The following is a 15,882-nucleotide window of genomic DNA, read 5'->3' as shown; positions in this document are numbered from 1 at the left end:
GTACTTGTGGGCACAAAGGTTCCAATGTGCCCTTGGAGTTTTTTCTGAGGTGCCCACAACACTCTGAGCCTCACCCCCCACTACCTCCTCCGGTCATGAAGTAGCAAGGGATGGTTGTTGTTCTTCTCCCTAGAAAAATCCATAGAGCTGAGGGAGTTTGAGTGATCAGACCCCTTTCTCACTTCTTCTATCAGTGCAATGTGCTCTTCGAGACTCAGATCATTTTTGCTGGAACCCATTTCCACTCGGAACCGTACAATAAATGAAGTATCTGCGTGCTTTTCTTACATTCTCTCTTACATGTCTCTCTGCAGGGAGAGAATTGCCTGGAAGTCTGGACTCCCCTGCACTTGCTCAGCCCAACTGGACATTTGGGGTGGGGTGGGGGGCTGGATTCAGTGTGCTCTCCCTCATTTACTGTCAAACATCTGAGTGGATGGATGCCCTGCTAGTTTAGTTGATTAATTCACCGAATAATCAGATTAACGCCACAGCAGACACCTAACTTCCAGGTAACAGAAAAAGCAAAGGAAGTAGTGTTAGCTTAATAAAGGTATTGCCCTACTATGGATTCTGGACTAATCCAGTTAAGGCTACAATCTCCTCCTACGTGATGTCTTAAGACCTTGACGAAATGCAGACATCGCAGCATCAACATCAAAAAAGCTTTCTGCTTATTTCCCTTTCTTCACTGCTTTGCCTGATGAAGAGTTCTGGAGATATTGAAATCTTGCTTGCAGTTTTTGTAATAGATGAGTATTTTGACTGGGTATTTTGGTGTTTTTCTAGATATCATACAATCGAAGTCGCAATGGATGCACCAGAACTACTCTGCAGAAAGCAGTTGAAGATCTGTGTGCACTTGCTGGGCAAGAGAAAGCAAACAGCAAATTCAATAAGTAATAATAATAACAATGATAAACTTCCTTTTCAAGTGGCAGCAACTAAACTTATACACACACAGACACAATCTCTATTCCAAATGTGGCCACATCATAGATCTGAATAAGGAGATCTAGGATATATGCTGTATTTTTATTATTTATTTCTGAATAATAACAGTAGCAATATTATACATGCTCAGAGGAGGCTGGCTGTTGAACCTCTGCATGCATTACTGCTCTGGGCTTGCAATCATCCTTTGAGGGGTCATTGTGGTCTCCACATCAGGAGTGGCATCAGTGTCCAATCACTGCAGATATGCAGCAGGGTGACCAGCCCTCTTTCAAAGGCTGCCAGATACGGCAGTTGTGTTCATCTGGCTTTTTAATGAGATTAAGCCATGACCGCAGGGGGGGGGGGTCATTGGATGGGGAAGTGTTTTTGCTTGGGGGGGGGAGGTGGGAGAACACAAAACACAGGTAGGTGAATTCCTTTAAATTCTGCTTCGTCTATCCACTGCCCCTGACATATGAGTTCTGATGAGCTTTCTCCTTTCCAGCTCAGCTTCTGTTTCCGCTGGAATCCCCTGCAGCGGTCATAATCCTCCGTTTGTGACACAAGGAGCCTTTGCTGTGTGAGGGATTATGATGTCCCAGCGCTGGCATTCTTAATACTGATTGCCCTGGCAGAGCTGGGTCACGTAGGAGAAACGGCGCTGCCAGCCTCGGGGGTTCAAAACCATAGTTTAGGCTGTTTGTGCATGATGTCCTCATTTGACAGCAACAGCTCTGGTTTTTTAATGCTCGTCTCTGGAGAAATCTCTCTTTTGTCTTTTTGTATCCCTTGTTATGCATTTGTTAGTGTGAGTGTCAAAATAAGACAGGATATTAAATGCATCCTTAGAAAGTGCATTAAAATAAAAAATCGTAAGTGCAGAAGGGGAGATTTTAACTGGGGCTTAAAAAATAAATAAAATTAATAATAAATACATAGGGGTGCAATTTTCTTTGGGACCATAGTGCAGTGTTTCCCAACCAGTGTGCCTCCAGATGTTTTGGGACTACAACTCCCATCATTCCTGACCACTGGTCTTGCTAGCTAGGGATGATGGGAGTTGTAGTCCCAAAAGATCTGGAGGCACACTGGTTGGGAAACACTGCCATAGTGCATATGGAGGGGAGGTTTATGTCTTCCCTCCTTAGCTGGGATCCCAACAACCCAGCCACCCCTAGTCCCACTATTAGCCTTAAAATAAAAGTCTCCTTTCCTTCGTCTTGTGGGGAAAGAACATAGCAACTTAGGAAACTGCCTTTACACTGAGTGAGGCCTTTGGGAGAAATGTGCTCTAAAATGCTGGCCTATTTTTGTGTGTGCACACTTAAAATCAATAGCTGAAAATTGCTGTGGAAATGTGGAGAACTGAACAAGAACTGAACTGAAAAAACAAGAAACCGAAATAATATGAAATCGACATATTTCTCCATCTCTGTGCTGGAAGCAAGCCTTTGATAAGGTGGTGTTATGAGTACTGCCCTTAGGTGCACTAGAAACCGGGTGCCTGGTGTTTTTGACATCTAGTGGAGATATTTTTGTTTAGGAAGACTTTCCCTGAAGGACGGCCTAGTCATTTTATGGAATTAATTGTACAACTGTAGAGATGGTATTGTTTTTTAATTTACTGTGTTTGTAATCTTTTGTGGTCTAGGTTTTATTATACATTGCTCTGGTAACTTTTGGTTGTGAAGCAGTTTAGGAATCTGCAAATGAAAAGTTAAAAAATCCCCTTTAGACTCGTGCAAAATGCTCAGCCCTGTAAACGTACAGCTCGATCCCTTCGCAATCGTGGAAAACCGAGATTTGTACCCACACAGATCCGAGTCCAGATGGAGACGTGCTCTTCTAAATGATGGCTTTCTGGATTTAACAGAACATTCATAACTTGGGCGCTGTATTTTTGAGATTCCTGGCAATGTGCATTATTTGGATAGCTTTGATTTGTGCTTGTTGCTGCCTATTTTGACAACACCGAGGACGGCAACAGGTTGGCTCCACATGGCAGTTCTGGATAGTCAGTGATTTCCTAAGAAAACATGCCCCCCCCCCTCTTCATGATAGGAGGCCAATCTGGGTGAGTGGGGGATTTTTAGTTTATTTAAAGATGGTGGATTTAATCTGTTTTGATGGATGACTGGGAGTGGTGGCGGTGAAAATGGGAAGAGAACCCTTTTCTGTGCTTGAAAGTGCAAAGCTTTTCATTAACGTAACAGATTGTTTTATGGATGGCAGAATTATCAGACAACATTTTGAATGGGATTAGAAGAGCAAAACTCATCTAGAGCAAAAGAGGGGGAATGATGTCAACTTCTGACTTAGAGCCTCAAGACGCAGATGCCAGGAGTTGGCTGCTGGCAAGGTCAGCTCGCGGAATTGCTGGGAACTAACGGGGGCTAGCAAACGGTTATTTTTGGAGGGTGCAATTAATGCTAACGGAACATGAACAAATTACTCCAGAATTCTACTGGGAAGATCTGGCGCCAACCAGTCCTAGTGGAACAGATGGGGATGGCTGTTGCAAAATGTTCTGAGGCAGAGGAGTCGTGCAAGGTTGTGTGCTGTCCTGAAATAAACCCTTGTATATTGCGGAAAGAGAGAGTGCAGATGTGGCCAAGGGGGCTCTGGAGTAAACCGGAAAGGTTCTTGGTTATGGATACTAGTGTTATCAGCACATCTGTATGTAAAACATCCTGATGATTTCTCCCAGGAGATCAATTCCCCTGGTCTTTCTCTGGGCTTCCCCCAACTGCGAAGGCAAGGGTAATCAGTGACACAGTTCCACCTTTTATATGTGCTTTGTATGTCACGTGTCTTTTATCGTGGTACCCAGGCGGTCTCCCCTCCAAGCACTGACCAGGCTCAGGCCTGCATAGGAACACAGGAAGTTAATCCCTTCCACCTTTTGCAAAGTTTAGGAACATGGGAAGTTTCCTTATACCAAGTCACACTGTAGATTCATCTTGCTCAGGATTGCCTACAATGGTTGTGGCCAGTGCTTTTTTTCTGGGGGTATGCAGGGGTACGCATACCCCTCAACATTTTGTGAATCTTTGTACTTTTGTCCATTTACTGTATTTATTTTTCCTGATCTGAACTATAAAATGGTGACTTTCTGGAGTAAAAATGAGAGTGCTCCTAAATATGTTTTTTTAAAAAGAAAAAAAGCACTGGTTGTGGCTCTTCCGGGTTGTGGACAAAAGACTTTGCCAACTTTATGTAGAGATGCCTCTGAATGAAAAACTTTCCCTTTACAGGACTTACTAAAACTCTCAGCTGACTCCAGATCAGCGTTTGGCCAACATTCAAAGCTGCTCCTCTGTGAGCTTGGTGCTTGGTATCTCCTGTTTTTGCTAGCTGTGTTCCTGGTCATCTGCTGTCTGACTTTGTGCCTTTTCCCATGCTTGGCCAAAATACTCCTGCAAACCTTCCTCTAAGATGGGAGGCAGATTTGGAAGAGACCTCTCAGGGGTCATCTAGCTCAACCTCCCCACCAATGCATAAATAAATAAATAAATAAAATCTGTCAAATGATGATGTACAAAAGGACCAGGTCCACGATTCCAAAAGATGGGATTCCAGATTGAACAAAGGGTTGCATCCAACCTAGTCCTACTCAAAAGTAACGCACTGAAATTCATGGACCTAGGTTAGTCATGACTACCTCCATCAATGGGTCTACTTTGAGTAGGACCAACTGGATACAATCCATCTCTCTTCCCTCCCCCACAAAAAAACCCTGTTACGGGTGTCAGATCTTAAGAATTTATACATAATTTTGAGTTGAGTCTCCATACATTTCTCATAATCAAGATACAATGTACCATATATGAGTATCATCTGTACAAATAAGTCTATACATATATATATATACTGTCTATATATCTGTATAATAAGACACCAGGTGTTTTGTGCAATGTTGTAGCAGCATCTTCTATTTACAAGCTTGGACAAGGAACTGGCCAGAATCTTCCTCCTCCTCCTCTGTTGCTTTCCTTGGGCAAGCAGGATCGCTCCTACGCAGAGGCGCTGCAGTGCACTCGTTTCTTACAGGCTGCTACTGGCCCTGCAACCACCTGCTTTTCAGGGAATGGTTTCTTAGGGGCTGCTGCCTGCATAAGACAGAGAAGGGAAGATGTGTGTGCTTCTACATTTATACTTTAGCAAAAACGGCGAGTCAAATGCCTGTCAAAAGCCAGCTTTTTTGGGGGGGGGGGCAAGAGCAACCTAGTAGGATTGAACTCTCCACGAAGGGTGACTCGAAGGGTTTCAGTCCTGCTTTCTGCAAGCTCTCAGCGCACCAGTGAGTTCCCTGTGGATGTACTCAAACCAAGTAGGGTTAAACTCTCTGCCCATCATCTGATGAACTCAGGAATGGACGTGCCAGCAGGCTCCTTCCAGGGAACATGCTCACACCCCCAAACCAAGCAGGACCAAAATCCTTGCCTATCAGATGATGTGCGAGGAGCTCGATCTTGCTGCTGCATTCCTACCTGCCCCATATCACATATGACGCCAGTTGTGGGGCAAGTGGTGTGGTTTGGGGAAAATGGCCTGGTGGGCCAAGAACACGCAAAACAAAGTTGAGGGCTTTCTGAAAAAGCAAGCAGATTTCCACCAATGATACCCCTGCTCTTCAGGTCCTCCCCCTCCCCACTTATATTATCCAACTATCTTCATTTGTGGCTTGTCGGCTAAGAGGCACTCTTACTACACTGGCTGGGCAATTTCCTACCTTCCTATCCCTGAATTTCAGAGTGCAGGCGTAACACGACGAAATCTCACTCTTCTTCTCCTCTAACTGATTCTAGGGTGGAAATAGCAGGGAACAAATGGCAAATCTTTATTTGGCAAAGCAACAGAGCTAAGACACAATGCAGTCGTCGCTTTTCTCCGAGCTGTGTTGGTTGAATGCCCTGGAATAAGTCTCTGTGTTTTCAGTTAAACTGGCAGGGATGTAAGTAAGTGAAGAATTGCAGCCTAAAGCAATTAGGAATGTGCACTTGTGTATATAATTGTCACCTACTGTAACTCAGTTTGCAAGTCAAGCCCCAGCAACCTGCTGCCTTTAGTGAGAGACAGAGAGATGCCCTAACAATACTCCATCTCTAGCATCGGGGATGAGGACAGAACTCGATGGCATGTGACTATGGGTTTCTCCAAGATTTTCTCCTTCCTTGCTCCTAAGTGATGCCTTCAAGCCTGTTCATCCTACAGAAATGCAGAAAGAGAAAGGCTGCTTCTATACTAAGGTCTCCTCAATGCTGTGGCAGTGTTGCTTTTCAGCAGTCAAGCTAAACCTGGAACAAAAATGGCACTTAAGCTAGCGCCATTAGATCTGGAAATGTCTATCCTGGTGGACAGGATGCTTCTATCATGATCGCTCACAAGTAAGTTCCATTCTGCAAAGATTCCCTGCAACTTAAATTACTCACTTCCTGGTACTCGCGTTGTTACTTACTCAGTTCCCCCCAATTAGCAAGTTTGACAGCATGAAGAAAATAAGTTCCAGGGAACGGGAGCGCCTTAATTAAGCAGCAACTAGTGCTGAACAGGAAGCAATTACAGGGGGCGAAGCTGAAAGAGGGAAGTTTCTAATTAGAGGAACAGGAGTCCTGAAGGCCCTCAGCAGCACTTTCCCAGTCAACTGGCGCTGCAGTTGCATTTTAAAAGGAGGGTGGTCATCACAGATCAGGAGAGAAACACAGAATGCAACATATTGGTGATGGCGTTATATGAATTTTCTGCAAAAAGTGTGTGAAAGATGGGTAGTAATTGCAGCTGAAACAGCTAGTGTAGAAGGGGCAGATTGTAGCAGAGTGCTATACATGCAGAAGGTCCCAAGATCAATCCCTGACATTTTCAGGTAGGGCTAGGACAGAGCCCTGTCTGACACTATGGACAGCTGCTGCCAGCCATGGCAGACAATACAGAACTAGGTGCACCCATAATATGATTTGGCATACAATAGCTTCCTATATCCTACAGTGCGCTGCTGAATGGTAAGACAACCTGTTGCATAGTGGCCTTAGCTGGCATAGTCTTGCTTGGTGGGCAGGTGGTCTACAGACTGGGCAGGGGTCTAACACAAGGAAGAGCCCCTATTTGATTTGGCTCAAACAACCCCGATTCGCTATGTGGAAAAGACTTTCTTTGTCCTTTCTGCATCCTGCCTCCTACCCCCAATTGACTGCATCCTGTTCTCCTTTCGCTCCACGAATGAAGCTGAGCTGGATTCTCCCCCTGGGATGATGGTGACCCTTCAAGATTTGGCCCAAAAGGGGTGGCACCCCCCCCATTGCTCAGCCAGTTCTCCTCCCCAAGGGGTGAGCAAGATACAAACACAGCAGCAGCCTGGAAGATGCTGTCAAACAAAACCTGCCCAAGTGCAGAGGTTGCTAAACGGCCTTCACACCGGCTGTGTAGCTGTGCAGAGGTTTGCCAGTGGTGCTGTGGAACTCTGTTACCTACCTTATGCTGTCTGAGAGCCCTGTTCAGCTTCTTCTCCTGAGTCAGCTGCAATTTAGTCCTCTCCAGAGCTTCTTTCAGCAAAGCCTTCTCTTCAGCTTCTCGGTAGATCTTGTCACCCAATTTGGCCAGCTCAGACTGGCAGGCTTGCAGAGTGTGCTTGTTTGTCCTGTGCGATGAGACAGACAGGGTAGCTGGAAGTTGGTGCGTTGCAAACCACATTTTAAAATGGGAAACATCACCCTGAAGCTGACAATAAGTGAAATCTGCAAGTCATTAGAAGTTACTACTCAACAATAACTTAGTAACCAGTGCTTGGAATTCCCAAAAGCACTCCTGCTTTGGTCACCTACAGGCACTCTTTACTTGCCTACAGTCAATGTTCAGGCATGGGGCTATATTTAACTGCACTGAGGACACCGCTGAGTGGATGGTAAAGAAACACCCAGAAAAAATGAACACATGCCACCACCCCTCATAATAAATGGAATGAGCTTCAATCATGACAAATTTATCCTTATCTATTTCATTTTGTTTCTGAATTCCTTTCCATGAAATAGTTCATAATTAACAGAAACATGATTAAATCATTAATAAAAAATGAATAAAAACATATATAAAAATAATTTCAAATCCAATACAGACACAGACTGAGTTAATTAAGAGTATTTCCTTAATTAAAGGGCTGGTGCCATGCCATTTTTATTGCAATCATCTCTATTTTTTAAATAGATATTTCATATACTGTATATATATATATATATAGAGAGAGAGAGAGAGAGAGAGAGAGAGAGTTTTAATTCTATTAATGCTTAGTTGTTTTTGAATGACTGGTCTCCCTCTCCCCAATGTTTTTAGCTGTTCTTATTTTATCTGTAAGCTGACTTGAGTCCATCGAGGAAAAAGGCGGGACATAAAGCAATACAAAAGGCTCTTTGAAAAAGGTGGCCAAAAGACAGCTTGTGCGCGCGTCACCTTTGTACCTGGACTGCCCAACATCCCTTTCGTACTCTTTCAGCAGCGACTCTTTCCTCTCGAGGCGATCCTTGAGCTTCCTGATTTTGTCGAAGAGCAGCCCAAGGTCCTTCTGCCGTCGCACCCCGAGCTTCTCCCTCTCATCATAAGGAAGATGTTTCACCGTCTGCATCCCCGTCAGCTCTTTGACGTTGACCAGGTTGGCGAGATCCTGGATGAGGCTGAGGTACTGGAGGGAAAGAGCAGGGAGCAAACTATTGGTGAGAATGGCAAGCTTTCCCCAAGCTGGAAAAAGAACCCCCACTCTGAAATCAAGTGGAGGTTTTCATTTTGCGTTACCACTGAAGCTGCAGAGCTAAGCGAGCAACCCACTCGTGTTCCTGATTCACCCCCCTGTAATCCATAGGAGGGCTATGATCATATGTAGCCATGTAAACCAGCGGCAGGGTACCTTTTTCAGACTGAGGGCCATATTCCCTCATGGGTAACCTTCTGGGGGCCACATGTCAGTGATGGGTAGGGCCAGAGGCAGAACTGGGTGCAGCCACAGGTATGACTCTTACCCTTGTTATGTCAGAGGTTTCTACACACAGCCGACCCTACATACATTTCCCTGTATAGTCCACCCAGGCAAACACACTTGAGCCAGAGGAGGGAAGCGGAGGTGGCCGGCAAGAGTTCAGGTAAGAGAAGCCTGGAGGGGCACATTTGCCCCCCCCCCCCAAGTATGACGTTTCTCAGCCCTGATGCAAACGAAGGTCAGTGTCAGCTTCTGGCATCTTTAGGAAGTTGCTGAAGCCAATCTGCCCTGGAAGGGCATGCCCATCTGTACCCAAGCCATGGGCACATCTGGTGGTAGAGGATGGATCTGGGCATTGCGAGAGATATTTTTAACTTTTGGGTTGCTCACAGCCACGTCCGGCAGATTGCAATGCAGCTGCCTGCTGGCAGTCTTGCCACCATTGCAGGGTAAGCCTGCTAAAGGCAGGGGATGGGGTGGGTACGTGAGGGCACTTGCTGATGGGCAGGCTCAAACCTGACACCATCGCTGATGTAAGCGCCCACCCACCCCAAAGTACTTTAACATATTCTTCATTTTCATACCATGTTCTCACTGAGGTCTAAAGCGTCGGCCATTTCCAGCTTCGCAGTCCTCTCTATGGTCAAGTTGGGATCTGTTCTGGAAACACTGCTTTGAAGCTGGGAGAGTAAAGAAAATAGAATCATAGCATTGTAGCGCTGTGGAAGAGACTCCAACCGCCTGCAATGCAGGAATCACACCTAAAGAATCCATAACAGATGATCGATCCACCCTCTGTTTGAAAACCTCCAAGGAAGGAGAGTCCACCACCTTCTGAGGGAGCCCCTTCCACTGTCAAACAGTTCTTACTGTCAGTTCTTCCCAATGTAAAATAATGTATTCTGAAATATTCAGAATAGATTAGAGGTGGGAGCTACGGCCAAAAAGACGTTGACAAATATTCTTCCTTCCTTCCTTTCATGACACGTTTTCTAAAGAAAGCATCACCAGGATACCGTGCATTGTTCAGTTTACCTGATTAGCATCCGCTGCTGTCAACAGGGTTGTCACCTGCTCCTTCTCTGTTCTTTCATCTCCCTTCTCAGCTGGGCCTTTTTTAAGCACTCTAAGTGGCTCTCCAATTCTCTCTTCAAAACCTGAGAAAGAGAAGTCGTCGTACTGTGCCACTTCCTGTTTTACTTTAAACTCACATTAAACAAGTTTTGCACAGGAAGAAAGATTCCAGGGACAGAGGATGAAGACTATGGGGTGGAGTGCTTGGGACTAGGGCAGGACAGGCCCAGGTTCAAATCTCTGCTCAGCTGCGAAGCTCACTTGGTGATCTGGACTAGACACTTTCTATCTCACATGAAACTCAAAATTCAACTGGAGAAGTGGTGAGCAGGTGTTTAATCCTTTACACACACACACACACACACACACACACACTGACAATTCATTAAATTGCTCTCTATTAATTCACAGAACGGGCCAAGGAGTCTGAGGGCCACGTGCCAGTGGTGGGTGGAGCCAGAGGCTGAAGGGGGTGGAGCAACAAATGTGAATTTTTTACCTCTGAAGTTCTGCAGACCTTTGCACTGTTCTCTCTGTTCTCCACCCGGGCAAGCAAGGAGCATTATCAGACTTCAAAGACTCAGTCCCACCAGGCAAAAATACTGGTGAGGGGCATAGCTTGGGGAGAAGGGGTGTGGCTGGGGAGCACCCCAAGGGCCAGATAGAGGCTTGGGGGCCACATTTGGCTCCTGGGTCTGAGGATCCCCACCTCTGCTATAGAAGTTTCTGACACAAGGATGTGGTGATGTCTATTCTGGGCCCATGCAAGAGCCCACAGAGCAAGGCAGGTGTTGCAACGCTATGAAGGACTCCTCGTGAGCAACTTTTTTTTTATGAGGGAGGGAGGTGCAACGTAGCCCTTTTGAGCATTTGTACCTGAATTTAAAGGCATGTAGTAGCTCTGCTAAAAAGCTACTTGTGACCATGTGTGTGTTTTACGCTAGACCTGTGCAGGTGCTTGCAGAAGAGAAGCCTTATAGCAACGCTTGATTTCTTACTGCTGTTTCTCAGGTACCCAAATTCATCCCACAACTTGCAAAAGCTAACTGCGCAAATCACTGCCTGCAAGCATTCCGTTAAATGTAGCACTCACCTAATGGGTGACCCTTTTCTAGCATTCTGACTCTTTGCCGCAGCTCAGCCAGGGCACCTTTCTGGCGACTGATGATTTCCTCATGTCTGGAGCCTTTGCATCTTGCTCCCAGATCAGCCAGGCTCACGGATGATACCTGAAGGAAACAGGCTCAGGTTAATAATTCTCTTCTGAGGCAACAAGGTGATAAGGGCCCCCTCTGGGCAATTTGCTTCCATGTGGATTCCTCTATGCAGAAAATACAAAAGGCGCTATATGAAAAGGGGAAGAAGGTTATCCTCAAAGAGTTCCACTTTTAAAAAATGGGGAAGTAGCTCTCTTGCAACAAAATGCCTTGGCAATGTTCCAGCTCACAATACAGGGAACAGAGACTGACAGCAACCTCAGGGCACCATCTTGATTTTACAACATCAGCTAAGCTTGGTTCCTGTTTTTCTCTTATCTCTGCAATTCCCCCCTCCCTCCACTCTGCATGCACACACATTTTTTTTCTCCCTTAAACAAATCCTTTGCTCTCCTATTAGATCTTCTGAGAGCCCATTTGTTTTTTATCAAAAATTTTTTTTGAAAAAATTCCGAATTTTTTAACAAAGCAGAGGAATATTATCAATTTTATAGGTATGTAGTTTTTTAAGTGTTCAGAATTTGAGTATACAGATGGAAATAGTTTATAAGATGTTTTGTATACAGAAATTATAGTAATGAAATAATTAAATTAATATATATATATTTCTCTGTCCTTTTAAAAAAATCAGAGTAAGAAACCCCAAAGTCCACCTTAATCCCCCAATGAAAAGAAACTATTCTTGTCCAAATTGCTTAGCAGACGCAGCTAATTAGTTGCTGCTACATATGGACCGGAAAAGACTTTGAAAATTCGCTCGTGGCTTTCCTTAGGGTGGATAAAACAGTTATTTGCAGAGGACCTAGGACTGTAAGACCACCCTGCTTTGTGTGCACTTGTGCAAGTATTTGTGACATAAAATGGGAATGCCTGAGCACGTCCCTTTTTACTTTCTCCCACAAGCTGCCTTTCCAACTCTAATGAGCAATTACAATCACACTTAGCAGTTAACAAGACTTCACATTTTGCAAAGCGCTATAAAAACATTTGCCATTTACCTATCACAACATGCCTGGGTGATAGGTACTTAATGAGAATCAAGTTACATGGGACAGGAGATAAATGTTAGCAAAGTTGTGTGCTGTTGCTTGAGCTGCTGGGGGGTTGCCTCCTCTTGGGGAACAATCCTGGACAGGACAACAGGCTTCTGGGTCCTGCTCCATCTACCCAAGATGAAGAAGTTCTTTGCCCAGTTCAGCTGGGCTTCACAGCAGCTGTACTGTAGCCCTGGTGCTGCAGCATCAATGGCAGTTACTTGTACTAACAGCACAGACAGGGCTGGTTCCTATCACTGGAGCAGAAGGGCAAGCTGACCTGCCTACTGTGCAAAGGCTCTGTGTTTCGAGTCTTCACCAGATGGGAAGACAGCAGGCTGCACAAATGCAAAGAGCCACATGAATTCTGGAGAGTGGTTAAGCTACGACATGACCAATCTGCTCCCCTGAGCAGGTATCAGTTTACAGGTAAGAGCTGGCACAGCCTGGTGTTAACAGTGCAAATGGTAGCCCCCCGGTTCAAATCTCAATTCTTGCTAAGTGGCTGTACGCAAGCCACTAGCATTCAGTTTCAACAGTTCCGTCTGCAAAATGGGGATAAGATGGCTCAGCTTGCAGGATCATCATAGGGAATGCAGGAAGCTGCTGCAGGTAGAGTCAGATCATGGGTGCAGGTAGTACTGTCTGCACCAGCGGAGGAGAACCTCCAGTCCGTGGGTCTAATTAGGCCCCCAATTTGGCCAAGACGTGCCCATTTGCTCTGCACCTTACACCATATATAATGCAGGGAAAAGAGAGAGTTGGTCTACACTGACTGGCAACAACACTAAAAGACTTCAGATAGAAGCATTTTCTAGCCCAACTTTGAGGTGCCAGGGACCGCACATGCAGCCTGTGGCATTCCAAACAGGCTGCCTCCCTTCCTTGAATATTAATGAGAATATTAATGAGGTTATGTGAATGCTCATCGTTATGATCATCGCTTGGTGAGATAAGCAGGGTCTCACTTAGTCAGACTCTGGGTGCGCTGTCATTTTTCTAGGTTACAATGGATCGTTAACAGGCACAAAATGACATTTTGGCAATGCTGACTCATTCAACAGCTTTAGAGCAATTTAACATAAAGGGCATCTTCAGTCATTTTGTTTGCTTCCAACAGGCACAATTCTTTTGGAGCAAGGTGTCATGGGCTGGTTGGACGCAGAGGAATTATGAGAGGAACCAGCTGGGAAACCCCAAGGGAAAAAGACTCCCGAGCCTGGGGATTGGTGGTGGCACGATGATGAGTGGTTCAGAGGGAGAAAATTGGGAAGAGGTGTTGCAAGCTGAAGAGATAACAGGGATAACAGTGAGCCTAGAATAGACTGAAGAGATAACAGAGATAACAGTGAGCCTAGAAAGTTTGTGGCAGAGAAAAGTCCAGAATCAGAGGCAGAAGCTGAAGCAGGAAAATGGAAGGAGGGAGGCCAAGAGGCAGAGGTGAGTCATGCTGGAGAAGAGCCATGGGGGTCTCCCCCTTCTGCTATGGCAAGCTCCCCTCTCCCCGGGTCTCCCAGAACCAGAAGGGGCATGAAAAGGGTGGAGGGGTCTGTGTCTGCATGCAAGCACAGTCTCTGGTTCCCTGGAAAAGCCCTGGAGAGGAGGGGACTGATTTTCATAGAGGAAGACCACAGAGAATGAGCTGCTGTGCTCATTAGGCCTGATACTCAACCATGTCTGTGGCGATCATGTGTTTGCTAATAAAGAGTTTACTCCAACTTTGAACTGTGTGATTACTGACCGGCGTGCTGTTGTGACACAAGGGTGGGGAACCTCAGCCCCAGGGGCCAAGTCATGCCACCCTCTTCCCAAGCCACATCCCTCCCCTCTGACAAGTAGCCCCTGAAAACCTGCCCACAAATGAATTCACCTTTGGGCCAAAAAGAGTCCTCCACCTTTGTCTTGCAGGTACAGAGATGAGCAGCTGGAACCAATCAGCCATGTGGCTGTTTCAAGACAAGATTCCTGACCAAGTTCAATCCCCGGCATCCCAAATTTGGGCTAGAAAAGACCCCTATCTCAAACTTTTGAGCACTGGTGAGTGTAGACCAGCTCTGCCTTATAGCTGCCCGGCACCTGACATTAAATATATAGTGTCAGGGTAGAATAGATGGCCATTAGCCCTGTGGGTTGGAGGTTCTCCACTGCTGATGCAGACAATACTACTTGGACTCATAATCTGACTCTGCATACAGAACTCCCTGTGTTCTTTACAATGACCCTGCAAGCTGAGCCATCTTATTACCCCCATTTTACAGCTCACCACTGTCAATCTGGTTGACAGGGATTTGGAAGCCCAAGTCTTCTGCTTCCATGTTCCCAGCGCACTGCTCCGAAGGCAAATACCACGTGCAAGAGGTCACCACCAGTAATGCCAGAGTGCTCTGCAGTGTTCCCTGTTTTGAGTGCCACTTGCCTTCTTGCTTGTGGGGACTTCGTCCGGGGAGGAGGACCTCGTCTGCACGCTCTTGTGCTGTGCAATTTTCTTGGGCTCACCTGCCTTTTCCTTCATCTCTGTCGCCACCTCCTGCAGCTTCCCTCTGATGTTCCTGTAATCCAAAAAGGAAGAGGAGGAAGGGGGGAAGGAGGAGGAGAAGTTGTTGCTAAAGGAGAATGATGGGTGATGGAGACCAAAGGGTACACCAAAGGCTGATGTTAGCAAGCATCTACTGAACAACAGAGATTAGGAGGAAGCAGCAGAGTCAACCTACTGGCTGAACAAGCCCAACAACATCTACTGGGTCTGGGACCAGCTTTCTATAGGCTTTTCCAATCCTTCTGACTCCACTTTTTTAAATTGAGATATCATGGGGCTACAACTGATACCTTCCATCTGTACTCCCAGAGCTACCACCATCACCAGGAAAGAGTTTTAAAAACACATGGTTCTGGTGCAGCTGTATTTAGTGCAGCCCATCCAAGGGAGACTCCCCGCCCCGCCCCCCGCCCCTGCACTCACAGCAATGGCCCCACACTAGAGATCAGTCTGTCATAGACCTTTAAAGCCCTATGCGGCTTAGGACCCTCGTACCTACAGGACCGCCTCTCCTGGTATGCCCCGCGGAGGACCTTAAGGTCCACAAACAACAATATTCTGGAAATCCCGAGCCATAAAGTGGCTAGATTGGCCTCAACCAGGGCCAGGGCCTTTTCAGTATTGGCCCCAACTTGGTGGAACGCTTTCTCACAGGAGACCAGGGCCCTGCGGGATTTGTCATCTTTCCGCAGGGCCTGCAAGACAGAGCTGTTCCGCCTGGCCTTTGGGTTGGATTCAGTCTGACCCCTGTGTTTTCCTCTCTCATGGTTTGGATTTATGGACTACTTAAAATGAGACTGCTTTTTAAATTTTAATATTGTATTTTAATCTGTATTTTAATTAATTGTTTCTTTTCTTTTATATCTTATTGTAATTTTATTGGTGTTAACCGCCCTGAGCCCGGTTTTGACTGGGGAGGACAGGGTATAAATAATAATAATAATAATAATAATAATAATAATAATAATTATGCTAAGAGTAATCAGGCTGGGATTGAGGAGACATGGGTTCAAATACTCTGCCACAAAACTTGCTGGGCGGCCCTGGGCTAGTCACTATCTCTCAGCCGAACCAACCTCATAGGGTTGTTGTGAGGGCAAGTCTGGGAGGGAAACATGAACGTTG

At 45.9% G+C, this 15,882-nt stretch overlaps 1 protein-coding gene across 21 annotated transcripts in view; it reads right to left on the bottom strand.

The window, feature by feature from the left end:
* Positions 1–4,684: 4,684 nt before the first annotated feature.
* Positions 4,685–15,882, bottom strand: part of FHAD1 (forkhead associated phosphopeptide binding domain 1) — a 35,762-nt gene continuing 24,564 nt past the window's right edge. For 12 of the 21 annotated variants that reach the window (XM_088671741.1, XM_088671742.1, XM_088671743.1 and 9 more), the window contains 8 exons: positions 14,638–14,770; positions 11,064–11,199; positions 9,932–10,053; positions 9,481–9,576; positions 8,385–8,605; positions 7,405–7,570; positions 5,669–5,740; positions 4,685–5,045 (listed from right to left, as the gene is read on the bottom strand). In XM_088671741.1, the coding sequence (XP_088527867.1) occupies positions 4,950–5,045; positions 5,669–5,740; positions 7,405–7,570; positions 8,385–8,605; positions 9,481–9,576; positions 9,932–10,053; positions 11,064–11,199; positions 14,638–14,770 (1,042 nt within the window). In that variant the 3' untranslated portion in view covers positions 4,685–4,949. The other 9 variants (XR_015950472.1, XR_015950475.1, XR_015950476.1 and 6 more) reach the window with 5 other exon arrangements.

This window comes from Zootoca vivipara, chromosome 6 (genome assembly GCF_965207765.1).
Source record: "Zootoca vivipara chromosome 6, rZooViv2.hap1.1, whole genome shotgun sequence".
NCBI classification, from domain to species: Eukaryota; Metazoa; Chordata; class Lepidosauria; order Squamata; family Lacertidae; genus Zootoca; species Zootoca vivipara.
This window is presented reverse-complemented; position numbering and strand designations above follow the sequence as displayed.